Source organism: Hypomesus transpacificus, chromosome 13, assembly GCF_021917145.1.
Source record: "Hypomesus transpacificus isolate Combined female chromosome 13, fHypTra1, whole genome shotgun sequence".
Classification (NCBI taxonomy): Eukaryota; Metazoa; Chordata; class Actinopteri; order Osmeriformes; family Osmeridae; genus Hypomesus; species Hypomesus transpacificus.
In genome coordinates, this window is record NC_061072.1 from 13,545,648 (window position 1) to 13,570,632 (window position 24,985).

The 24,985-nt window shown below is 48.9% G+C and overlaps 4 protein-coding genes and 1 long non-coding RNA gene across 5 annotated transcripts; 3 read left to right on the plus strand and 2 right to left on the minus strand.

Moving 5' to 3' along the window:
* The first annotated feature begins 1,119 nt into the window (after positions 1-1,119).
* rnf151 (ring finger protein 151) lies at positions 1,120-3,325 on the plus strand. Its single transcript, XM_047032710.1, has 6 exons — positions 1,120-1,213; positions 1,405-1,550; positions 1,811-1,907; positions 2,092-2,321; positions 2,581-2,734; positions 3,317-3,325. The coding sequence occupies exons 1-6, from the start codon at positions 1,211-1,213 to the stop codon at positions 3,323-3,325; spliced, it is 639 nt and encodes a 212-aa protein (XP_046888666.1). The 5' UTR covers positions 1,120-1,210.
* Positions 3,025-10,601, minus strand: tex2l (testis expressed 2, like). Its single transcript, XM_047032711.1, has 12 exons — positions 10,573-10,601; positions 9,068-10,484; positions 7,925-8,125; positions 7,433-7,730; positions 7,007-7,278; positions 6,640-6,789; positions 6,439-6,538; positions 5,450-5,591; positions 4,825-4,962; positions 4,072-4,287; positions 3,807-3,927; positions 3,025-3,502 (listed from the first exon to the last, which is right to left on the minus strand). Exons 1-12 carry the CDS (start codon positions 10,599-10,601, stop codon positions 3,344-3,346), a joined length of 3,243 nt encoding a protein of 1,080 aa, XP_046888667.1. The 3' UTR covers positions 3,025-3,343.
* Positions 10,602-14,919: 4,318 nt separating this feature from the next.
* Positions 14,920-18,876, plus strand: neurl2 (neuralized E3 ubiquitin protein ligase 2). Its single transcript, XM_047032750.1, has 5 exons — positions 14,920-16,001; positions 16,291-16,880; positions 17,316-17,553; positions 17,631-17,748; positions 17,986-18,876. Exons 1-2 carry the CDS (start codon positions 15,212-15,214, stop codon positions 16,404-16,406), a joined length of 906 nt encoding a protein of 301 aa, XP_046888706.1. The 5' UTR covers positions 14,920-15,211; the 3' UTR covers positions 16,407-16,880; positions 17,316-17,553; positions 17,631-17,748; positions 17,986-18,876.
* msrb1b (methionine sulfoxide reductase B1b) lies at positions 16,698-18,876 on the plus strand. Its single transcript, XM_047032751.1, has 4 exons — positions 16,698-16,880; positions 17,316-17,458; positions 17,631-17,748; positions 17,986-18,876. The coding sequence occupies exons 1-4, from the start codon at positions 16,826-16,828 to the stop codon at positions 17,994-17,996; spliced, it is 327 nt and encodes a 108-aa protein (XP_046888707.1). The 5' UTR covers positions 16,698-16,825; the 3' UTR covers positions 17,997-18,876.
* Positions 18,877-18,940: 64 nt separating this feature from the next.
* LOC124475895 lies at positions 18,941-23,469 on the minus strand. The gene is made up of 4 exons (XR_006956976.1): positions 23,257-23,469; positions 23,001-23,160; positions 22,702-22,776; positions 18,941-20,313 (listed from the first exon to the last, which is right to left on the minus strand). It is a non-coding gene; the product is annotated as an uncharacterized LOC124475895 (long non-coding RNA).
* Between the last annotated feature and the right edge of the window lie 1,516 nt (positions 23,470-24,985).

Sequence of the window (24,985 nt, forward strand, 5' to 3'; positions counted from 1 at the left end):
TCCAGTACAGTCCTGTACAATTCAAAGAACATACAATCACCATGGTACGTTGGTATAATAACACAGAGGTCCCTTGGGTTTAGACTGAACCTTTCCCCACATTGTTTAAATCAGACATTAAACAAGAACCCTATAGGTCTCTCCCTCTGATCAATACTGTACGTTTGTAATCTCTCATGGATGGCTGCCAGTGCTGGATGTTATCTCAGGAATTGATCACTATTTTTCTGCCACCATTTGTGTAGTAAATCATTTACAAGTGTTTTGATGAGCTTGATTACATTTCCTCTAAGGCTGAGCCAAACTTCCCAAAAGTGTTTTGATGAGCTTGACTACCTTTCCTCTAAGGCTGTAAAACGTGAGCAAAGATCCCTTCTATGTCTTCCTGTTGTCCTTTAATGATTGATACACGTATTTTCTCTTCACATAACCTTTCACCAGACGTGGAATCTAAGCACAATAAAACGTGAATGAGGAACACACCCATTACTGTTAGGCCTGCACATGGACAACAACAATACGACCACTCCTCTAGCTGCTGAAGGCCATACACAAAAAGACACAGATAAAAATACAGAAATCCTTGACAAGGGTGAACCTTAGCTTGTGTAGACCCACCAAAAACATTACAGTTTACTGAAGTTATGCAAGTCCAAACGACATATGAGAAAGCTCCATAACAGCTGTGTAATAGAAACTGCTTTTCAGAGCAGAAGCCTCCATGGATTTCTGAGAGCTCCATTCGTCCCAGCCCCCCTCACACCTGACAGAACATCTAGAGAATGATTGCAAGCTCCAGGAAAACGCTGGTTGGTGCATCCACAGCCACAACCTCTCCTCTTCTGTGAAAGAGAGAGAAGTAGACAGAGAGAAAGATAGACAGAGAGAGAGAGATAGACAGAGAGATAGACAGAGAGAGAGATATAGACAGAGATAGAGACTGGCCAGTGTGCATGTTCAGGTATGGTTGGCTCTGGAACTAGGCTGCTCCAATCTGGGTCTTCCTCTGCTGGACCAGCTGAATGAGCCCAGTTTCCAGGGTGTTTTAGCAGTGCAGCCTATTGTTTTGACGTGGTGGCTGTTTGTGTTGTTTGTATTGTTGGTTACGCATGCATATGTGTCATTGCCAGAGGGATTGTGCGAGGGAGCTGTGAAAGTAACACTTGCAGCAAGTGTGGCTACATGAAAGTTAACAACAGAACAGTGAATCATGGTGAGTTATGAAGCCACATCAAATACATCAAAACAGTTCTGAATGAGATCACACAAGGATGACCTTCCATTAAAATAAGTTTTGTTCATGTATTGCATTATCTAGTAGTGTACTGTGGTGCCACTGTGTATTTCACAAGTGTGTGTGCCAATGAGTATTTGCGTGTGTTTGTGTGTGTGTGTTTGTTCCAGAGCGGGGGTTACGATGTCGACCTGTTTGTGGAGGTTCCAGACTGTGAGCTGATCTGCACCATCTGCAGGTGTGTGTTAAGGTGTCCCGTCAGAACGGCCTGCAGCCATGTTTTCTGCAAGAGCTGCATCCTGCAGTGGATTCAGAGGTACACAACACATCGCCCTCGCCACACACACTCTGTATAGATACACTCATGTCCTTCACAGTATCCAGACACACATATGGATGACCGACCGATCAGACACTAGATCAATCAATCAACCAATCAATGAATCAGAAGTCATTCTCGCATCTCAAGAAAACCAGAATACATCTAACTGGTTTGTTTAGGCCAAGCTGTGTCAAAGAGTTTGATCATAAATCCTGATAGATTCTGTAAAGGGGAGCTGTGTATTTGTGCTGCAGGCAGGACACGTGTCCGTGCTGTAGGAAGCCAGTCAGTCCCAGTCTGATGATGGCCTTGTATAAGCTGAACAAAACCATCGGGCGTTTGAGGGTCAAGGTAAACTCGCAAAAACAGACGCAGCGTAAACTGCGCCATTGTTAGTAAATGAGGCCCACTGTGTGAACGAATTGGAGCTGCCCCTCAGTCTCTTAAATCAACCGTATCTTTCTTATTCAAGCAGTGCTCTCTCTCCCAACGATGACAAATAGCCACGTTTACAATATCCTTTCCTCTCCTCCAGTGTGCCAACGAGGGCTGTTCCTCCACCTTCTTCCTGTCAGAGGAGCTCCTCCACTCCTCCTGCTGCCTCTTCCAGGAGGTCCCCTGCCTTCACCAGGGCTGCTCTGCACAGGTGCCCCGGCACCACCTGGAGAGCCATGCCCGCCACTGCAGCCACTGGACCCAGCTCTGCCCCATGGGCTGTGGAACCATGCTCACCCAGGCCACAAGGGCTCAGCACAACTGCTACAGGTCAGTGACTGGGGAAGTCTGCCCCCTGGAGGCGTGCTCAGGCTCTGGTTTTGTTTTTAATCCGGGGCTTTCCTTCAGTGACAGTTGAGGGAAGTTCTCTTAATTGTGAGATGTTTGTTAGGTGTTTCTCTTTGATTTGACGAGGCAAAGGCTGCTTCGAATATTTTCTGTCGGCGTGTCGCTGATCCCAGATCAGCCCATTCCAACCACAGCTGTTCAGAGAGACCCCAGACCTGATCTCAGACCTGTCCCTTCCCAGGCAGCTGAAGCAGCAGGTGGAGGCTCAGAGGCGGAATCACAGGGCCATTGCCAGAGCTCTCAGCAGGAAGATGATTCGAGTGCAGAGCGCCATCACTCACATGAAGAGACAGGTGGCACTGATCAGCAAGAGCTTGGATTGGCTGGAGGGGGGCGTGGAGGGGGGAGAGGAAGGAGAGAGGATGGGAGGAGGAGAGGAGAGTGGAGAGAGGGAAGGAGAGGAGACCACAGACGAGAGCAGCAACAGTAGCAATAGCAGCCCCTAGAATAGCACCATCTTCATTAAAGATTCATCTCTTGGTGCTATGAGATCATTTGGGAAACAAATTATTTGTGGGTGGGGGTGTTTATGGAGGGAGACAACAGGAAGTAGAATAGATAATATCACAGGGGGGAACACAGTGAAAAGAACATAGGCAGCAGCAGTGGCAACACTTGGCTTTATAAAATATTTATTGACCTGTTTTGAGGTTAGTTTATTTTTGCATTTTTATAGAAGGAAAGAGACATTTGTCAATCACTACGATGGGAAACGGCAAAAATCTTGTCTGCATGAATAAAAAGGCATTCAATATATGACTTGATTCTTGCTTTATTTTTTTACTGTCATAATAAATATGGAACTCTCAAAATAAGATCGAACTGTAAACAATCAAAGCAGCGTGCTAACACACATCACGGTACTGTCTGTCACATGTAAACGTGGGAGTTTTCAATTTGTGTGTGTGTTGTTATAGAGTCGGTAGTCCATCAGGAGGCACTATTTAGTCAGTTGGGTGTAGGGGAGGAATTCTCTCTATGGAGTCCAGGGAGGATCTACGTGAGGGTGGAGCTGGGCTGCACTGATATCCAGGAGGACTATCCATCCCAGAATGCATCAGAGGAAGGCAGATGTCGTCCATGTTGGGCAACACAAATACTTTCTGAAAGGAACAGATAAGAGTGAAGTCAGCCGGAGAGTGGGGCTCACAACGAGAGTTGGAACGGAGGAGAGAAAGGATGAAGCAGAGAGCCACAGGGACAGGAGGAGACGAGACAACCAAGAGATGGACGGAGCAATGGAGGGGGGAGTGCGGGAGGCAGCGATGGAGGGGGGAGTGCGGGAGGCAGCGATGGAAGGAGGAGTGTGGGAGGCAGCGATGGAGGGAGGAGTGTGGGAGGCAGCGATGGAGGGGGGAGTGTGGGAGGCAGCGATGGAGGGGGGAGTGTGGGAGGCAAGGCTGTGACCTGGAACTCCTCCTGCAGCTTCCTCTCGATCCACTCGGTCACATGACAGAAGGTCACCTCCCGCTCCCCAAGCTTGGGCCGCACGCGCAGGTCCAGCTTGGGAGGCTCACTGAAGCTGTACCTGAAAATACACACACACACATACACACACACATTACTTGACACAAGTAATATTCAAGTAATATTCATTCACGCAGAAGTGGACAAACCATATGATGGCTTGTACCATTCTAGGATTACTGATGTCAGTCATGGTGGGCCGTACCATATCCTGTCGGTCGGTGGGGGTGGTATGTTTACCACAAGGGGGCCAGACAGCTCCTGCACCTCCACGGCCAGCAGCAGCGGCGTGTTAGACATCTCCTCGATCTTCTTCTTGATGAACTCGTTCTCTGTTGCCTTCTGGAAGTACTTGGACTTGGCGATCTTGTCCACAAACTTGAGCAGCCTCCTTCCTGTCTTACCTCCGCCCGCAGCCACGCTGTGGAGGCGAGGAGAGGCCAAGAGAGGAAATAGGATAGGAAGAAAGGGAGAGGGAAAGAGAGAGATGGGGGAGAAAGAGTTTGAGGGAAATACAGAGAGAGAGAGAGAGAGAGAGAGAGAGAGACAGAGACAGAGACAGAGACAGAGACAGAGACAGAGACAGAGACAGAGACAGAGACAGAGACAGAGAGAGAGAGTGAGTGAGAGAGAGAGAGAGAGAGAGAGAGAGAGAGAGAGAGAGAGAGGGGGGGGGGAGTTAAAGGAAGATGACTTAGCATAATGCTCCATGATTGGAATATAGCACTAGGAGGTCAAATATCAAAACTGTCCAATGATTAAAATCATGAGACGTTCCCTGTCTCTATTTCTATCCCCTCCTCCTCCCTCTACCTCTTGTATGCCGTCCATCTTTCCCCATCTCTCCCTCTTCTAAACTCCTCTCTCCTCCCCCCTCTACTCACTCCCCCTTTCCTTGAATTTCATCTCTCCTCTCTACATCCCACCCCTTCCCCCACCTTCCTCCCTCCCTTCTCACCCCTCGGCTCCAAGTGGCGTCCCTTTTTCTCCCACAATGCCTTGGGGCTCGGAGAGCGGCAGCTCCTCCTCGTCGGAGGAACCAGCGCTGGACGACTCCTCGTCACTGTCGGCCAGCGTAGCAAGGACGGATCGAGACCTGGGGGGGGGGGATTCACAGAATCAACCTTTTTAAATAAAATGTTGCTTTCGAGCAAAAGCATACTAAGAATAAACACGTAACCATAGTGACTGTACAGTACGGCCGGGCAGAGACAACCCACAGCGGCACTGAGGTCACGACAACACAGACAGTGTAAGCCCATTTCATATCCAGACTATCGCATGGGTTCAGCTCATCAAGCTAATGCTGTGTTTATCCATCCTGTGGGCTGAGTTGGGGCAGGAGGGGGTGGGGGGGGGGCAGTCATAGGGGAACAGAAAGTGCTTGTCTATCCGATGAAGCTGACAGGACCTTCGACTGTCTGTCTGGGTGACGGTTGTCTTATCGAGACACACACACAGGGCATGGAATAACTGCTTTCACAATGCCATGCCCTACAGTACATTACATGCACCCCAGGCCCCTAAACAGGCTATTTTTATTTATTTTTTTACAACAGAAAACATGATAAATGAGTACTGACCCTGTGCTGCTGGTCTCAGCCAGACTGTCCGTGTCCAGACCCCCCTCCCTGCCCTCCCTGCCCAGTCTGGACAGGTTGAACTTGGTCTGCAGGGTCATTTGGAGGGCCCCTGTGTACACTACATCCAGCTCCAGCCAAAGGCCTGGGGGGAGGGGGGAGGGGTTAGAGTAGAGAGAGAGAGGCACACACACACCACTACAAATGCACACAGTCAGGGTGGAACAAGCATGGGCACGTGCACACGCATGGTGAGCTCTACTGTAGTGTAATCCAGATCAGGCCTTAACATGGTCTAAGAAATATTATGGGATAGAAGCAGCACTTTTTCGGAATCAAAAGTCTTTAGCAGGCGCTGTCCAGAACAGTACACTCCATGTAATCCCTACTGCTCTGTGGCCACTCGGCCTGCACAAAACTGCTCAGACAACCAATTATCCAAAGACAATGGCAGCGTCATCGTCCCCAGGAGAGCTACTCTGGAAGCAGATTAAATGGATTTGCTGTGATTATGAGGCCTTGCCAAATTACGGTAAATTACGGCAGATTATAATAACAGAGCCAGGATGACTCTGTTACGGGGGGGGGGGCGAGGGAGGCAGGGTGGGACGTGGGAAGGGGGGAGATTGACGTGGAACTCCTGGGCAATGCCAACCACTCTCTCCTCCAGAGCTGCAAATCCTTCCTAAGCACTACTTAGGCCTACTGCATGGGGACGAGGATGTTGGGGCACACACACACACACACACACACCAACATGGCTTGTTGTTTGTGCCCAGCAAGGGGTACCGGCCCCACGGCTCAGAGAGCTTACAAAGAGATAAAGAACATCTCATTATTATATGCAGTCAGACAGACAACACTCTGCTTCAATCACGTAGGCCAAATCTAGATCTGTCTGTCCCAGAATGAGACTCTATGTGTCAGAGTGTGTGACATAGATGTATGTGTATGAGTGTGTATGAGTGTGTGTGTGTGTGTGTAGTTATTGCCTCTCTGGTTGACCACTGGTCTGGAGGTTCGATTCACTTGAGGCAAACAGGATCCCATGTCCAGCTCTGTCAGAGTCAGCTCATTCATGAAATAAGGCAGCTGCAGGTAAACACATACACACACACACATTATATATCATCCTACTCCATTGCTGCATTGCTGTAAAACATGCACAAGCATGAGCACACACACACACTCACTCGGATCTTGCTCAGCTTTTTCTGGATCTTGTGGGAGACGAGGTCGGCCCAGTACTTCTCCCGCAGAAAGTCCCAGAACATTCGACCAATCAGCGCATTGACCCACTCGGTTTGGCCCGCCTCTGGGAAATCAGAGAGATCGCAGGTGCACTGTGGGAGAACATTAAACAGCTGATTCAGAGTTACAAGACTGGAATAATGAATGTGGACACAGCAAGAACAATCTACAATGGATATTTCTGGGATGACCACCAGATTCTAAAACATAGTGAAGCCCTTCTCTATTCCCCAATCGTGTCTTCTCTAAATGCACGGCATCAAATCCGTCCTGTGTTTCCTGTTTAGTCTGAATCTGCAGTCGTCTCACCTTCTCTTCAGCGGTGGCTGTGGGGCTGGCCTCTGGGCTGGTACTTCCAGGGCTGGCCAGTGGGCTAGGCTGCTCCACAGCCAGGAGTCGAGCCATGTAGCTGGGGTAATCGAGCAAAGGAGGCCCCCTGATGCTCCTGGAGGTCTGGGTCTGGGGGAGCGTAGGGATGGTGGGAGCCAGGGAGGCCTCCTCCTCGGTGCTGCCTAGCCTGCTGCACCCCATGCTGCCTGGGGTGTCTCCTGGGGGACTGGCACTGCCAGCCACTGATACAGCTAGAGCGTGTCACAGAGGTTAATAATGTAGTGTTATCTACAGGATGCGGCCTATGGGGACTTGCTAGACTTTTTGAATTGAATTTTCATTCTCAAGACAGCCACACAGGCACACCCACACACACACACACACACTTCCTCTCTCCCACTGTACCAGATCGAACTGCACATCTCCCAGGGGTCTCCTTCTGCGTAACCATGGATGCGGAGGAGAAGCGGTGAAACCATTCCTCCTTCTCTCTTCCTGTGCGACCGAAGAGGTAGAGGGTGGCGGGGAGGTCGGAGGCCGGTCTGGGCTCGGTCTCCTCCACAGGGGGCTCCTCCGCCCCCACCCCCGCCCCCATCCCTGCCCCCGCCTCCTCTTTCGTCGGTCCCTCCCCGAGCTGGAGGCAGATGGGGTATTTAGGGTTCCAAAGCCTCTTGCGGGCCAGTGGGGAAGGCAGTAGGAACACCTGGGAGAAGAACACATGACTGTAATACAGGCTGTGATGTCACTCTGCTGTACTGTTCCTGTCGCTGGTCTTCCTGTGCTGATGTCAGCATTGTCGATGGTGATCTAACCCTTCTCAGAATACAATTCTTGGAATGTACTTATTCCGTCATGTATACATGAATTCCTGCATTCATTCACCCCTTCCTCACGCACCTTGCAGTGTGCCAGCTGGTAGAACTGTGTCCTGGTGAAGGAGGCCTCCGGCAGCCTCTCGTCGTACGCTGCCCGGCGAGGGATGCTGGTCCTGGGGTAGGACAGGCTCAGACACCCCCCCTCCACACTCGCCCAGACAGACTGGCTCAGGCACGGGTGGTGCGTCTCTGGGTCGTACTCACTCACCTCGTTCATCCAGCCCTGATGGGGGGGAGAGAGAGAGAGAGAGAGAGAAAGAGAGAGAGAGAGAGAGAGAGAGAGAGAGAGAGAGAGAGAGAGAGAGAGAGAGAGAGACCCTTAAATGGGCATACGCAGTAAGGAACGACATTGCAGGGAAAGTCTTCATGTCATGTCCCCAGTTTCCCTTCTTTGGGGGTGAGTTTAAGCATTCCTTTGCTTCCAGATGATTTTGCACATGGCACGTGTTCTCAATTCACCCGTGTGTTGAAGTGAAGTGTGCAGATTGCAGTGTCTTTCAGCTGATGAAAATTACAGGCTGGGTTTAATTGGACACTCCTTCCACTGTGCATCCACAAATACTCTTGACTGTATGCTTTTACAGAACTACCACTCTGCCATTCCTAAACATGGTTTTACAACCTCCCTCCATCTCCACTCCATCTTCGTCCTCCCTCCATCTCCTTCACCACTGATTACACAGTCAGGCTGTGCACCTGACCTATTACAGAGCCTACTTGCCCAGAAGGGAGAGGGGATTGAATGGAAGTTCAGGGTAGCAGTGTGAAAGACAGAAAGAGAGAGATAGAGATAAAGAGAGAGAGAGAGAGAGAGAGAGAGAGAGAGAGAGAGAGAGAGAGAGAGAGAGAGAGAAACACTGTGTCTGATCCAGGCTCTCAGCCCTAACTGTAGGGCAGAGTAGTGTGGTTAGAGAGTGTTCAATTCAGCTCAGCAGTAAAAGGGTTGTGGGTGGCCACACTGATTGATCACCAGACTCCCACCTTGACGAACATAAAGGACCCCATACTACAATATAACCAGCCACCCACTCAGACAGGCTGAGGCTGAAAGAAACCAATAGAAATTGACGTCACACTCAGTTCTAGCTGTTCAGGCACAAGCTGTTCCATGGATTTTTGCTTATGATGCAGTTGAATCTCTGCAAACCATCGTTACAATACTCACCTTGAGAACACAAGGCTCCGTACTGAAGGGGTCAGCCTCAGTGCTCTCCCCCAGGGTAAGGAGCCCTTTGTGGGGGAGAGGAGGCCCACAGGTCCTAGAGGTTCTGGAGGAGCCCAGCTTGATGAGCAGCAAGCCCAGCAGGAAGCCCAGGGCCAGGCCCAGCGCCAGGCCAGACAGATAGGAGCTGATGGGAAGCGTGAGGTAGGCGTAGGACAACACGGCCACACAGAACAGCCCCATACGAGGCAGGGCCACAGGAGGAGGTGGAGGTGTGAGGCGGACACTGGGTCCTGAGGGGATGAGAGTCTGAGGCCATCTCCTCGGTCGCCCAGGATCGCGGTGATCGACGGCGACGACCTGTATGATGTCATCGTACGTGCAGATCTCCAGGTCTTCCCCGCGGTCTGATGTTTTGGCGTGGGCGGAGCAAGTCCTGTGGTGGCTTCGCCTCGGGAATCGGCTGCGAGGACAATCAGTCGCAGTGGGCGAGTCGGCGTCTGTACTCCTGGAGCTCTTCAACAGAGGCTCGGTGACCGCCACCTCCCCCCCACCGGTGTCCCACCCTGCTGCCCCATAGACACCTCTGGAAATGGGGGAGCCGGCCAGGGGGGGCCCCTGGCTTCCCTGGGCCCTCTGGTGCTTGGGGCTGCCGGAGCTCTCCTCCTTCATGATCTTGGTGAACATGTTGAGGGGCTCCTGCATGGCCTCCGTCAGCTTCCTCTTGGTGTCCTCCAGCTCCATCTTGAAGAAGCCGCCCTTGGGCGTCTCTACGGGTGAAAGGCAGCTGGGAGAGGGGGGCGCGGTCCGCGAGTCCCCGTTGCTGCGACCTTTCGGCTGGGTCAGCTGCTTCCACAGGTGGAGGTTGAGGCGCGAGTCCGACCTGGACTGGGACACTTCAGGCTCGGAGCGGGAGAGCTCGGTGGAGATGGACTTGACCAGGCTTATGAGGGGCCGGGGCCGCAGCGAGGAGCCCTCCTTGAGTTCCAGCTCCGTGGACAGGGACTTGACCAGGCTGGCCAGGGGCCGGGGAGAGGAGGCTGGGTTTGGGCTGGGGGTCAGGAGGCTGGGGGCCGGCGAGGAGCTGAGACACTCTCCCAGGGAGCCCGGGGAGGAGGGGGAGAGGGGAACGTGGAAGGCCGGGGAGTGCAGGTGGCCACGGTCCACCTTTGTCCGCTCCTCCTCCTGGTAGAGGTGGTAGTCCCTGGACAGGGAGATGGAGGGGTAATCTTGGTCCTGATCCGGGTCCAAGGAAAAGATGAGCTGGCTGTCGTCCAGACTGTCCCACTCTCCCTCCGTCCCAGTCAGCTGGATCACAATGTCCCGCTTGGACCCAGCTGAGGGGCCCCTCTCTGGGACAGAGGTGGAGGGGCATGGGGCTGGGACAGAGGTGGAGGGGCATGGGGCTGGGACAGAGGTGGAGGGGCATGGGGCTGGGACAGAGGTGGAGGGGCACGGGGCTGGGACAGAGGTGGAGGGGCATGGGGCTGGGACAGAGGTGGAGGGGCACGGGGCTGGGACAGAGGTGGAAGGGCATGGGGCTGGGACAGAGGTGGAGGGGCATGGGGCTGGGACAGAGGTGGAGGGGCACGGGGCTGGGACAGAGGTGGAGGGGCATGGGGCTGGGACAGAGGTGGAGGGGCATGGGGCTGGGACAGAGGTGGAGTGGCACGGGGCTGGGCTCTCAAGAGGCCTGAGACACCCTCCCTTGTGTCCTCCTCCAACTCTTACGCTTCTCTCTCCTCCATTTTCGCCCATCTCTGCCATTCTTATCTTTACATTGCACACCCCAGGGACCTAGGAGTTAGTGAAAGAAAGAGAAAGAGAAGTAGCCAGTCAGCTGTGTCATTAAAACCTTGGCGCAATAGAAAGAAAAGAAAATAGAGCATGCAGGGAAAGAGAGTTCATTCATTTTCACGTTTAATATTTGTTTCCATCAGCAGTTACTTTGTCAATGTGAGACTGGCTGACGGTGGTGTCCGTGAGATAGCGTAAATATGTTTGTGTCTGGAGGAAATTACATAAACCTCTGTATGGACTGTCTAAATTAGACCCAGATAACACAGACCTCCCTCCCTCCCTTCTGCTTTTGCTCCATTTTTGAATGGGTTTTGGAGGCACAAGAGAGTTTTCTCCACAAATGTTGTGTAAAAAGTCGAGCAGTACGCAAAGAAGACCCAAACCCAGCCAACATTTGACTTTAGGGTCACTGGTTCCAAAAAGCATCCAGGTAAAAAAAAAAGGGCTCTGACACATCAGCCCTAAACGCCGAGCTGATCCTTCTAGATCAGTCACCTCTCTCCGGGGTGGACCATGTGTATGACTGGGTGGCCCTTCCCACCGCACCACACTAATGAAGAGCATCAAGGTGGAACCGCTTTCTCTCCCTCCTCTAACGAGGCATCCGTCTGCCTCAAACCTGCTGTCACAAACACCGCCTCCCTGATCTGATGGCTGCTGGCGCCGCTTACGCAATCCTGAGATGAGCGCTCGCACACCAAATCAAATCAAATCAAATCAAATTTATTTGTATAGCCCTTTTTACACGCAAGCATGTCACAGAGGGCTTCACATGCGCCCATAGAACTGCCCCTCAACCAACCTAAACCCTCAAGCACACCCGTCAGCCAAAGATGCTCTGCGTCGGGATGTGGGTCTAGATGCAGCTTGTGAGGCAGCTTGCAAGCTATGCTATTGTTTACACCCATTCATCCGTGTCCTCGATAGCTGAACAGAATCGGGACGCATAATGCCGACGGCTTAAGATGTTGGGGGCCGGGGAAATGTCTGGGGGGACGAAGGAGGCTTTCGAGCAGCGTCATTCGTTGTTGAAGGAAGAAAGTAGAGAAGAAGAAAATAACATTGCTAGATGGCTTTGGAAGGAAGGATGGCTAGTATAGCTGAGACCTAATGAATCCCTCCTTCGTCTTTTTGGGTCAAGTACTCTGCTCTTTAGAAGTGAGTTAAAGAGCACCTTCTGGAGTTGCATAACTGTATTATAAAACTGTGGCACAAAATCAACCAGTTTTACAGCATCTGGCAGATTCTCCCTAATCCCTTTACCCAAAATGAGCTGGAGAAATCCACACAAGTCAGACACACACACACACACACTTACAGACATACGCAAGCTGACACAAAAATCCCCTTTACCACGCAAACACTAACACACACAGACAGAAACATTAACAACCCCATATGAAGATTTACACAGATGGGAACCTCCAACCCTCAAATACAAATCTAAAAACAAACACAAAAGTAGGTTTTCAGACTGAGGTAATCTGTTCTGTGTGGGGCAGGCCAGTGACAGACAGGTTATGAAATGCCTCAGTAAGCATGATCCTACAGGGTAAACACTCATTGACCATGTTGATCCTGTCAACAGTGTGATAGGACATGATAGACGTTTAAAGTGTGATTTTTGCCAGTGTGGTGAGGTGAGTGCTAGAGGGGAATGCAATCCACTGGTCCGAGCTGCTGTAAAAAAAAAAGCATGAACTGCAAAGGTTGATGGAACATGCTTTCCTATTTCATGTTCACCAGACAGTGATTCAAAGAGGATTCTGGAGGGTATGTGTTGGTGTGTGTGTTCAAGTACAGCTAGTTCCCTACTCTCGCCTCAGACTTTACAGTCTGACAAACTCAGATTATCTGTTCTGCAGGATTTTAGGGACAGCTGGATTATCGAACAAAAACGACCCGGTCAAATCCCTTGAGAAATGAAAATGTGTGTAGTGTAGGGACATACATACTTCAAGCCTACTGTACAGCAACCTGACATTTAAGTTAAAATGCTTCTTCGAATGCCGTCACTTGTTGAATATCTAGGCTACATTTAACATTTAACTACATTCCAGATTCATTCCTATTGAAAACATTGTCGACCCCAAGGCAAAAAAATTATTCAGCGTCAGATCTGCATGCATTTCTTAGAGTGTTCGATAATTAGACAGACAATTCGGCTGTGTCATTAACATGCGCACCTACTCAAAAAAACGCGACCATTTGTGTTTGGTTGATCTGCATGGTCCTCAAACCCAGCGATGTCACCGGTTGAGGTAATGAAAAAATATGTATGCTACAGAAAGTATGAACTATTTTTTCGTTTATAGATTGTAGCTCAGATTAGTCTAGTACCGAGTTAATTCAATTTACAAAACGTCATTGCTTGTTTTAAACACGATTATCATAGATAAATTGCCAAAATCCAACGTCAACATGAAAGGAACATTATTTTGAGATATAGCGCACTTACGTTTGACTTGAAACTCGCTGGTAGTACAATATTTGCGTCACTCCATGCCTGGTAAACGTGCGCACCGATCTGAAAGTGGTGAGATGCTCTTCCAGCCTCACCGTGTTGTGATCACACCTCCCCCCCGCACTCACGGACCGCTTCAATCCAGATGTGACACGCGCTGCTGAGCAGCGGCTCACCATCACCAATCTGATTATGAAAATCCTGGCAGCAGTGCACTTTAATCCAGATTAAATAGCCCATCCATGCCGCCCCGCCCCCCCACACACACACACACACACTTTCAAACTGATACAGAGACGATCAGTTAAGTGAACAAACAGTATGGCATCTTGATATAACATTCCCCGACAATCTGACCAAAGTACCCTGGAAAACCAATTAAAGCGAGCCAACAGCTAATAATATTGGTATGGTTCACCTGTCACAATGACTTTGCTCTCTCTCCCATTCCTGTCTGAATGCAGCACGCCTGAACGAGAATACTGGAGTCAACCATGCCCTGGAGCACTAGCAAGAAGCTTCACTAACAAATAAAAATGAACCTTGCTGTCTCTCTCTCCCTATCTCTCTCTCTCCCTATCTCTCTCTCTCTCTCTCTCGCTCGCTCTCTCTCTCTCCCTTTCACTGCCTCCCCCTTATGTGTGTCCCTCTCTTTCACTCCATATCACAACCTCCCCCACATATCTCGCTCTCCCTTCTCTTTCAGTTGCTCTCAGTCTCCCTCTCTCTTCCCTCACCCGTTCTCCTGGCCTAGATACAGAGGAGCCCTGGAACTGACAGTATGAGGGATGGCCATGCAGGGCCTGCTCTGTGGAGACTGCCACAGCTGGGGTCAGCACAGCAGCCTGCCTCTGGGCCCCCCTGTGCCACTAGCACAGCAGCTGATGGAGTGGTCTGTTGGAAAGGCTCTGCTCTCTAGACCTCTGTGGTGCCGTATTGTCAGTCCGTGCTGTTAGAACCACCCTAAAAAGGTTCTGCATACAGTACAACCCTGAGGTGAACATTGCTTTCAACTTTGTTACAATGGGTTGTCTTTAGTTCTATAGAAATGGTTCTTTAAATAATGCCCATTAGAGTGTAATCTGTCTGTCTCTAATTTCATTCATAAATGCAATGGTTTATCATTTGGTTGGAGTAAATAAGACCAATTGTATCTTAGATACAGTATGCAAACTTAGTCTGCAGCAGATAGAGTACTATTTTAATCAATCTGAAATAGATCCAGGCATATCATAAGGAGAAAATTAGATTTCATTATGCTAAGCAGACACATTGTATTGCTGCTTATTGGTTTAATGACAATTGACACAGTATTTGAAGATTAGCTATATTTAGAAAGTGGTACAGTAGGCTTGCTGTTTAACATATTAATCTCGCATATGGAATTATGATAATTAGGCTGCTGCTATAGAACAAGATGTTGTAGTACTGAATGAGCACTAGGAGTCAGAGGGATTCCAACCACCCTATCACACACCTCTCCAGTTCCTGTGTGTGTGTGTGTGCACAAGTGTCTCTGCATACCTTGCCATCTGTTGACGTGCAACTGTTCAAAAATAGCCCATCTCACAGTCACTGGAAACTTCTCTGAGTGGCTAGCATAAAGGCTAGCGAGGGCTGTCAGTACATGTGTGAGTGTGTGTCTCTGCACAACGACCATGCGCTTGCTACAGACTGTCAAATCAGATAAAGAACAATGGACAGCACATAGTGAAGTCTGTGTAGTTTATGGAGTGGTGGAGTTCATGAGTTTATCCCTAATTTGTCTAAACAACTGAACTATATGGTCAAGTGAAGTAGGAATACGCCTGACGCTGCCTGCTACACTGTCACCTATTGAAGTCATTGACGTGTCATTACTGGCGGCTCTGTGGTTTTGAGACATGGAGCCTTTCTCAGACCAGTTCCTGGAGTTCCACCACATCCACGGCTCTAATGTGAGATTGGACCCATCCTGCACCCAGGCCACGAGGGTCGAGAGCTTCGCCAATGGGGTTTGCTTCAGCAGGAAACCCCTGAGCCCGGGGGAGATCTTCCTGGTGGAGGTTGAAGAGAAAGAGCTAGGCTGGTGTGGCCACCTCCGCATCGGGCTGACCAGCCGGGACCCGAGTACCCTTGAGGTGGTACCAGAGTACTCTCTCCCCGACCTGGTGGACCTGGGGGACAGCTGGGTCTTCGCCATCACACGCAACCATAACAAGGTCGTGGAGCAAGCACCAGGGGCCGGGGGAGAGGGGGAAGGGGAGGCAGAGCTGGCTGGAGGTAGGGTGCTAGGAGGTGGGGAGGGTGAAGGCCGGGTTCTGGGAGGTGGAGGAGAAGTCAACCCCAGCACCAACAACAAACCCAAGGCGTTCTTCACAGACTCTCACCTCCAGATCAACCGCTTCTGCATCCCCATGGACAAGCTGGTGGGGCGGAGCCGGCCGGGGCGATTCAGCCACATCCTGGATGACCTGTACAAGACCAACGCCCTGCCACCCACCGCCAGGCGCAGCCGGATAGGCGTGCTGTATGTGCCAAGGGGGCAGGGCCTTGCTGACATGCATATCGTCATCAACGGGGAGGACATGGGGGCGTCAGCCAAGGGGATCCCAACCAATCAACAGCTCTACGCTGTGGTGGACGTGTTCGCCGCTACCAAAACCGTCCGCATTGTCCAGGTTGAGTACGGATGTAAGTGATAACCTGTGGGTGGGAACTAAAGTGATAACCTGTGGGTGGGAACTAATGTGATAACCTGTGGGTGGGAACTAAAGACGGATGAAAAACTAACAGAAACATACAGTAGAATGAGCATATTTGTTATTGAGAAATAAACAAAACAAAACAGGCTGTAAATAAAAATACTCTTGTCTGTCTGTCTGTCTGTCTCTCTCTCTCTCTCTCTCTCTCTCTCTCTCTCTCTCTCTCTCTCGCTCTTGCTCTCTCTTGCTCTCTCTCTCTATCATTGCTTCCTTTCCAGTCTCCTCCCTGCAGACCTTGTGTAGGAAGAGCATCCAGAAGCACATCGTCCACAGGATGGCTCTGGACTGGCTGGATCTGCCTGAGAGACTCAAACACTTCTGCAAATACGAGTGACGCAATGGAACATGGACTCAAACAAATTTGACAGACGAAACCAGTGAACTGAACAAATTGCATAGTAAATTCGTATCTATTCACTTTTCCTAGGTGTATGGTTATTTTAGTGTACTTTGATAAAGTTTCACTAACTTGTCGTCGACCTTTACTTGTCATAAATTTAAGTGCAATAATTCACTACCCCGCATGCATGAACTTTCACCGTTTATCTTGCGGTGACATCTAGTGGTTGATTTTAGAACTCACCAACGGGACGGGGCTTTGAATACGTCATGACGTTTTTGTATTACGTATGAAGAATCTCGCCGACACCAACAGTCAGGTTGTTTAGTAGCTGCTGTCGAGCATTAACTGCACGAATAGTGAGGTTTACAAAGGCAAACTTAAAACCAAACCGTCTTGACTCTGTAATCACCATGTCGTTTTGTTCGTTTCTTAATAGTGAGGTTTATAAGGACCATTTTAAGCCAGGTGAGTGGTCAGAACTTAAGCTAGCCTAGGCTGTTGGTGATGTAACTGCACCTGCTCTAAACTGATTATACATTACGTTGTATAAATTGTTTACATTTAAAAGTGACATGTTTTTACGTATATTAACTAAGATACTGACGCGAGATATGTATGTTTGCATAGAGAAATTAAATAGGTATCGCCAGAAGGCCTATAGCTTTCTGTGACTTCCCCAGTCACAGCACTAGATCAAACACACAAACACTTCTGTTTCATACCAACGTACAGTACCAATGGGAAAATATGTCCAAACTTTTGCCTGGTACTGTACTTCACAGCAAACTAGTGAGCGTGTATGTTATTCCCCCAGCTGTGGCACTAGCAGACATTCCCCTTGAGCTGTAACAAAAGTAATAATCCCATCCATGACCCCTTCATCCGTGTCTCTTCTCTAAGGGATATACGTGTGCTCCCAGTGCCGCCACCCTCTCTTCTCCAGCAGGTCAAAGTTCGCACACTCCTCCCCCTGGCCTGCCTTCACTGAGACCATCAGAGAAGACAGTGTCACCAAGATGATGGAGTCTCTCACCGCCTTCAAGGTCTGAAGTATCACCCTAGCGTCACAGCCAGAGGGCAGAACTGATGCTGTGCTGATGTCCAGCTCCCGGGCCGGGCTCCCCACTGTGTTCCTGAGGTGTGCTGTGTTCTTGTGTTCCTGAGGTGTGCTGTGTTCTTGTGTTCCTGAGGTGTGCTGTGTTCTTGTGTCCCCAGGTGCTGTGTGGGAAGTGTGGGAGCGGCCTGGGCCACGAGTTTGTGAACGACGGCCCTGAGGAGGGGCGCTCGCGCTTCTGAATATTCAGCCACTCGCTGAAGTTTGTCCCCAACAAAGGTAACAGGCTGCTGCATCCTGAGAAGGGAAAGTCCTCTGACGATGTTCGAGAAATACCGAATACTGATGAAGTAAAGCTTTCCACTACATCAGTGTGAGTTTTCGTTTCCTTTATTTGTTCACCCTACTTCTCTTACTCTCCCTCTCTTCTCCCACTCTGTCTTGTGGGGTCCCCCTCTTTCCCTCATCCCCTTCTCCCCCCATCTCTCTCGCTCTCTCTCTCTCTTTCTGTTCCAGACAAGCAGTAGAGGCGAGGACGTTAGGAGCCAACACAGGAAGTGCTGTAGAAAGTAGGAAGCTGTAGTCCGCACAACAACCACCACCACCATCCCAGGCCTCCATGTTGGAGGGGCCGGTCAGCCAATGATGTGGACAGGGTTCAGGCCTGAGAAGGACACCTTGTCACACGGATGAACATCTGACCTGCCTGGCCACTAGGACCTGGGGGTGGATCAGGTAGCAGAGTATCATGTCCTGGAGACCTCTTATGAACGTACTTGATAAGGATATCTTATCAAGAGTGCAATGATTTCTATTGTGATAATAAAAAGAATGTGTAAAGTATTTACATTTTAATGTAGACATCATAGCTCCTTGTAGTCCAAGCAGGGTACAAGAAACCAATGTATTTATGTAATCTTTTGATTGTAGATCAATGCACCAATGGGAGCAAGGAGGAAGCAAATGTATCTCTAAATGTTAGCATTTTCATTTCTTTACTAACATTTGCTTCCTTCAATTTTGATGATTTCAAACCCACGTTGAGGGTTATTCTGTATACTTCCTGTTTCTTCACTTGAATGCCTGTTTGCACTATGAGCCATGCTATTATTATTCTTCAACAAATTTGCATGACTCCTCATTGGTCTATGTCCTGTATGTTATTAATGCATTTCTTGTTATATATATGTTAGAGTACTTCATTTCGATACATGTTGTTTGATATTGTAGTTTTATTATTTGTATCAACCAAAGCAATACCTAAGCTATGTTTGTTTTTGAATCAGTTAGGTACTTTAGCAGTCTTATCTAATTTGTCCTTGTTGATAAAGACATTGATAACCTCATGGTTTAAACTCTTATAACTCAGCAAAAGAGAGTGACAATAAATAAGTGACCAAAGTTGGATACTTAGCTTGACAGACTATTCATTGTCTCCTCCTTTAACATTGAGTGCTGTCCTGAGGCTGTGGCACTAGTGATGTCACTAGGAGAGAGAGACCAACAGGGGGGGCTGTCTGGCCTCTGTATGACCACCACTGAGGCGCTACTCTGGTTAGCCCCGTTGAACCCTGGCCTGCCAGGCTGGCGATCTGTCCATCATCCATGCCCTGCCATCACTGGCACTCACCATGGAGTTAGTTCCATCTCAAGTCATCTATCTCACCTCCTGAAACAAACTGTAAGAGACTTGAATTAGAAATCTGTCTTTTTCAGCCCCTGTGAATGAAGACAAGAACATGAGATTCTTCCTGTGCGATATCTCCAGGTATGATTGTGTCTGTTGTACTGTTGGGTCTTTAAATACTTGAAGTGTATGAGAAGCAGTTGTTCAGTGGTGGGTGTATCCTGGGGGGGCAGTGCTGGTCTGGTCGTACCCCAGTTGGAAGCTGTTCTGTGGGGCTTGGCGTCTGCCACAGCCCCCTGTGGGTGAGAGGAGTGGCCCTACTAGCCCAACCTGACAGGGGGACTATTATTACTGTACCAGCAAAATACACACACTTATACACAATACACAATATCCACACACACTGCCACTGACATCATGGAATGTGTGTTTTGGGCAGGATACTGTACAGTATGTGTTCAGAGACACACACACATTATCCTGCGATGAAATGTCTCATTTTGGTTTTGGATCACTTATTTCTTTGCTGTACTAATATGGTGAACTGTTTTGCGAGTGTCTCAAGAGAGCTTTTTAACATAGCATTAGTGTAGACATGGTTTACACTGCAAGACCCAGTTGAATCAGAGCCATGAAAAACTTGAGTCAAGCTTTCATTTTTACAGTCTGCTATCCTTCTTCCCATCTAGATTATAGAACTGGAATGTTCTGTCTCCTCATTGATATTCTAATGACACGATAGAGAAGTGTCTAGCTTTCAGTAGATTAAAATGGATCTCCTCCTGTCTGCTGTTATCCCTAGTCTCTAGGGAGCTCCTGGGCAACATCTTTGGGCTCAAGCTGTAGTCTCCCAAATAAAAAAAACTCCTGAAACAGCTGCTTAGCTAGCTAGCAATTGACTCTAGGTTAACCAATGAAACTTGTACACACCTCTGACACCAAACCTTTCATACAGATATCATCTTTTGATATCTGACCACCTTCACTAACTACTGTGGGGTGCCAGAAGCTGCTTGTTTACTTCCCCTTCACAGACAGATACTCGGAAGTCGTTTCCTTTGAAAGGACACATGAACTTACCTACACATGCACAGCGCTCTGTGCACGCCGCCAGGTGAACTGCCAGAGTACATGTGCCCATCACATGCACATCAGAGGTGTCGTGTCGCAGCTGAAGGCTCCTCAGTGCCATCCACCCTGCCAGGTGCCTGAAACACCTGAGGTGTGGGAGCTCAGGTTAATGTTTGAATCAAGGTTTATGTTCCAGAAAGGTGTGACGAGTCTTTATCAAGCTTAGTCACACATCATAAAGGCAGGAATGTTAATTGGTTTGCAGCTTTTGTTGGGTCAAGGTGGTGTCAGTGTAGGCTAGACTTAATGCAGTGTTACGGTGTTGTGTATAAACGTACAAAACTATTTTTGTCTTTGTCTGGGATCATATGGTTTTGTTTTCTACTATCCTTACTGTCTACAACTGACCCTGTTACAATCAACCCCACTTTTCCCCTTCCTCCATTAGACCAGCAATGCAATGAAAAGCAGGTGACCTGTATACGCAACCAAAAACACACACACAAACAAACACACACACATTCTCACAACCATTAGCGCTGCCATGGAAGACCTCAGCACTCTTTGGTCTGATAAGAACAGTTAAGGGCCATCTGCAAACGTCTGAACCCCTCCATGGCAGTGCATGTGTTGTAGGGGTATTTACACACCTGGATCCCATCCCCTATTACGGTGAGGGTGGCTAAAACCTTTGGTGCATTTGTGACATTTTGCCCTGAAGAGAGATCAGTATTGACAAGATTCCATTAGTTATTTGGAATCCAAGTGCCGTTCTACAGTAGATTCTAAAACTGAAATGTTACCTCATCCCTCCAGCATTGATGGAGCAAGATGGAGGAGGAAACTGATTTAATTAGACTGAAATGGCAATTGTCCTCCATGCTGGTTTCTAGGTGGAGGGGGAGCTGGTTGAGCCTGTCACTGGGTGAATCACACTGCATCTGGGCTGAGTTAGGCCTCATCTCCCCTTTGAATGCTGGGTAAATCTCCACATCCATCTTCCCTCGACTGACGTGTGATGCGATACCTCTCACTGCACAGCCCAGCATGGGACACTGTCTGTGTCTGTTTGTGTGTCTCTGTGTCTGTGTGTGTTTCTGTGTGTGTGTGTCCCATGTCACCAGCATCAGGTCCCTATGGAGCACACACACACAGCCATGCATCAAGCCCTGTCTGCATGTAGCTGCCATCCCAAGGCAGCGTGTCAACAGGCGGGAGAGGGGAGGTTATCGACCCCCTCCCACCCCCCCTCCCACCCCCCTCCCAGCCTCCCTCCCCGTGGTCTCGCTACAGGATTTGGCGCACACTGTAGTGGGGGGAGACATCAGATTTACTCTCTTTGTGTCCTCGAAGTTGACTAAACACGGAAACTGGAAGTAGAGAAGATATATCTGTTTCTGAATTCCCTGCTCGTGTATGTAGTTGCTGTAAATGAATTCATCCTTCTACCCCTTGAAGTGTGTGACAGTGAGCATGAGTGTGAAGTCTGCTTGCTCCAGCTGTAGTGCATAGCCTGTGCTGGCTACATTCTCTTCTCCTTTACCCAGGAGAGAAGGGAGGTCGTGCATGTTTGTAAACATCACCTCAGGGCCATTGGTGTTATCTAACCCTGGTGAGGAGATAACACTGTAACGCACACAACCCAAGCTAAACATTGCTCTGGTCCTCACAAGCACCAACACATGACGTGCTCTACAGAACAGCTGGCACAGAGCAGGGAACACTTCAAAGTTGCTATGCTTGGGTCTGTGGCCATGCGGGTTCTTAAACTATTTAATCTCTTCCCTCTCGTTCCCTGATACCTGGAGCTAGATAACTGTAGAGCGAGCGATGTATCTATTACTCTCTCTCTTTCTCTCTCTGTCTCTCTCTCTTTCTTCTCTCTCTCTCTCTCTCTCTCTCTCTCTCTCTCTCTCTCTCTCTCTCTCTCTCTCTCTCTCTCTCTCTTTTGGTCCCTCCCTCTATCTCTGTCCTCTTTCTTTCCATCCAGCTCCATTCTCTCCCTCTCACTCCCTCTCTCTCTTCTCTTGCGGCTGTGCAGTAACACAGGGCACCAGAACATACGAGCTACAAGACACAAGCATTTGTCATTTTTATTTGGTTTGTGGTTTCCAGAAGCTTCAGTCAGACGGTTAGCCACAATGGACAGTTCTGAGTATTTATGACCATGCTAGTAGCAAACTACTAGCAAAGAAAGAGGACATGATTATAGGCCTTGTTATTCCGTTCAGTACATCCTTAGGCTGATCATGCGATCAACTCTTATGGTTTAAAAATCGGTCAATTGTATGAGCATTCCCAGGTACTTAGATCAGAGTTTTGACTGGTGAAAGACAGACACAAAGATCAGGTCAACAATGACCCTAGGAATAAGGATGTGTGTCCAGCAGACACAGTCTCATGCACACACACTCACACACGCAATCATGGTGGTCTTTCTTCAGTAAATTATACCTTCATGCAGTACCTCTCTGATATGGTATCAAAGGAGGCCTGATTGCTTACTGCTGTGGGTGGGCCACAGCAGAGATTACCTGATTCCTTCTGGGTCCTCTGGTTCCCCTGGTTCCTGTGTTCTAGATGTTTCTGTCTAGTTCTTCACATTACGTCTGCATTGTTGTGGGAAGAAAGCGTTTGTTAAGTAAGTCAATTATTGGCAACTGTTGGTTTTATGGTTGAGAACTACATACACCCATAGATTGAGCTTTCTACACCTAGAGAGCATGAGCCAGTCAATCTCTGTCACTGTTTCCTAGGCAACATGACACATGTAGGTACAGACACAGTTATAATGGTGTACACGCACAGCTACAACGCTGATGAACAGACACACCTGTAACTCTGATGTCCAGACACAGCTCCAACACTGATGGAAGGGCACACCCACAACATAGCTGCAGCATGTGGTAGATTATCAGCCTACATCAGCACTTTCCTCCTCCTGTTGGGTCTGGGTGTTAGAACCACAGCACACCTGGGGCTGTTATCTCCATCTGATAAACAGAGAGGGGTTAGTACTGCCAACATAGATATGCCTGACATCCTGCTGACAGCACTGTCACCGCTGACAAGTACAGCATTTCACTGACCTCCGGGTTTGAGTTTCGAAGCCATTTTACCCGGTCCCATCACACGCAATGTAGGTTTCATAAGATGTAAACCGGCAATCATGGTAACAGTGTTTGTTTTGAGTTGGTCTGACTTTTTCTCCTCGACATGGTTGAGCTGATCCCCACACTCCGTACATGCACCACCTCCAGCCAATGTCAGACTGTTTCTCTTGAGGAACAAGTAAGAAAAAGCACTCTGGGCCCATTACTCCAACCTTCTAAGCTTTATATTACTGCTGAGAGGGTCTGACCTAACCAGTCTTTACAAGAGACACAATGAGCCATTTTAACCACAGTGCACTCCAGTAAAATGCTTAATACGGGTGCCAGATGAGCAGCTGCTCTCTATGGCATTTTTATAATCCATCCATTCATCATCCATCAATCCATCATTCGGCCCATCCCTCCTGCCTATTATCCATCCATCTATTCATTCATCCATTCATTAGTCAATCCCTATTCTATTCATTGATAGATTAATAATAGATTAGAGAGAATAGAGTAATAATAAAAACGTTTTTTTATATGCTCTCGTCAGACCAGTAAACGTTTGAATGATCCCCAGACTCCTACATGTGGTAGGGTTTGCTCATGTGCAGACATGTCCTGGCATCCAACACCCTGCTGCCTGTTTGAAAGCATTTTTTGCCCTGCTACACCCATGTGATAATACACACTACTATGTTGCCCTATACTTACCCAGCTAACCGCACTACTCTGCCCTACAGTTAGGGCTGAGAGCCTGGATCAGACACAGTGTTCTCTCTCTCTCTCTCTCTCTCTCTCTCTCTTTCTCTCTCTCTCTCTCTCTCTCTCTCTCTCTCTCTCTCTCTCTCTTTCTCTCTCTCCCCTCTCTCTCTCTCTCTCTCTCTCTCTCTCTCCCTCTCCCAAACACAGACACACACACACACAGGAGCTGACAGACTGGTATGATGATGGTTGTTGTGATCTGTACTACGTCTGTACTTCCCCCTTTTGCTGATTACAGGAACAACGATGTAGACAGTTGCAGAATACGTGTTTGTATTTGCTGTGCCACGGTTTTTTAAGCAAACACGGCGGTTGTCTTGGCTTAAAATCGGGAAAAGAGCACTTCTCTGTTCAACCAAGTCTACCCGACACCCTCTCCGCTCAGGTCCACCACCACTCTCCCTCAGATGTCAGGTTCAGGCTGAGCGTGATGGGCCTCATCCTTCCTTGTCTTTTGGTGCCTCTCCATGATCCCTAATGACAGCCAAGGCTCCCCAGGGCTCTCTACGTGTGCTTGTGTGTGTGTTGTAGTGAGTGTGTGTGTATGTTTGCGTGTTTTTAATATGTCTATGTCTGCGTGTGAGTGTGTGTTCAAGTGTCTGTGTCTGCATGTGTGTTTATGTGTGTGTGTGTGTGTGCTTGTGTGTGTGTGTGTGTGTGTGAAGGGCTTATCGTGGCCCTTAGTGAGGCCAGGACACACATTCCATGCAGGTGATTTAATAGGCCATTTAGAGAGCTCTTTCTCAGAAGCTCGTACCCTGTATTGTCCTTCTGCAGGCTTGTTTTTTATGAGGACAATGGGCCCTATTCTCCAGTGGGACCACAGTGCTGTCTCACACACTCTTATCCTCTAGGAGGCTAAACTAGTCTAGTCTCACCTGAGACTCCAAGACCTCGTGAGACTGAGACAACCCTGTGAGAGAGTTTAGTCTCGCCAGCAAATGTGCTCCATGTCAAA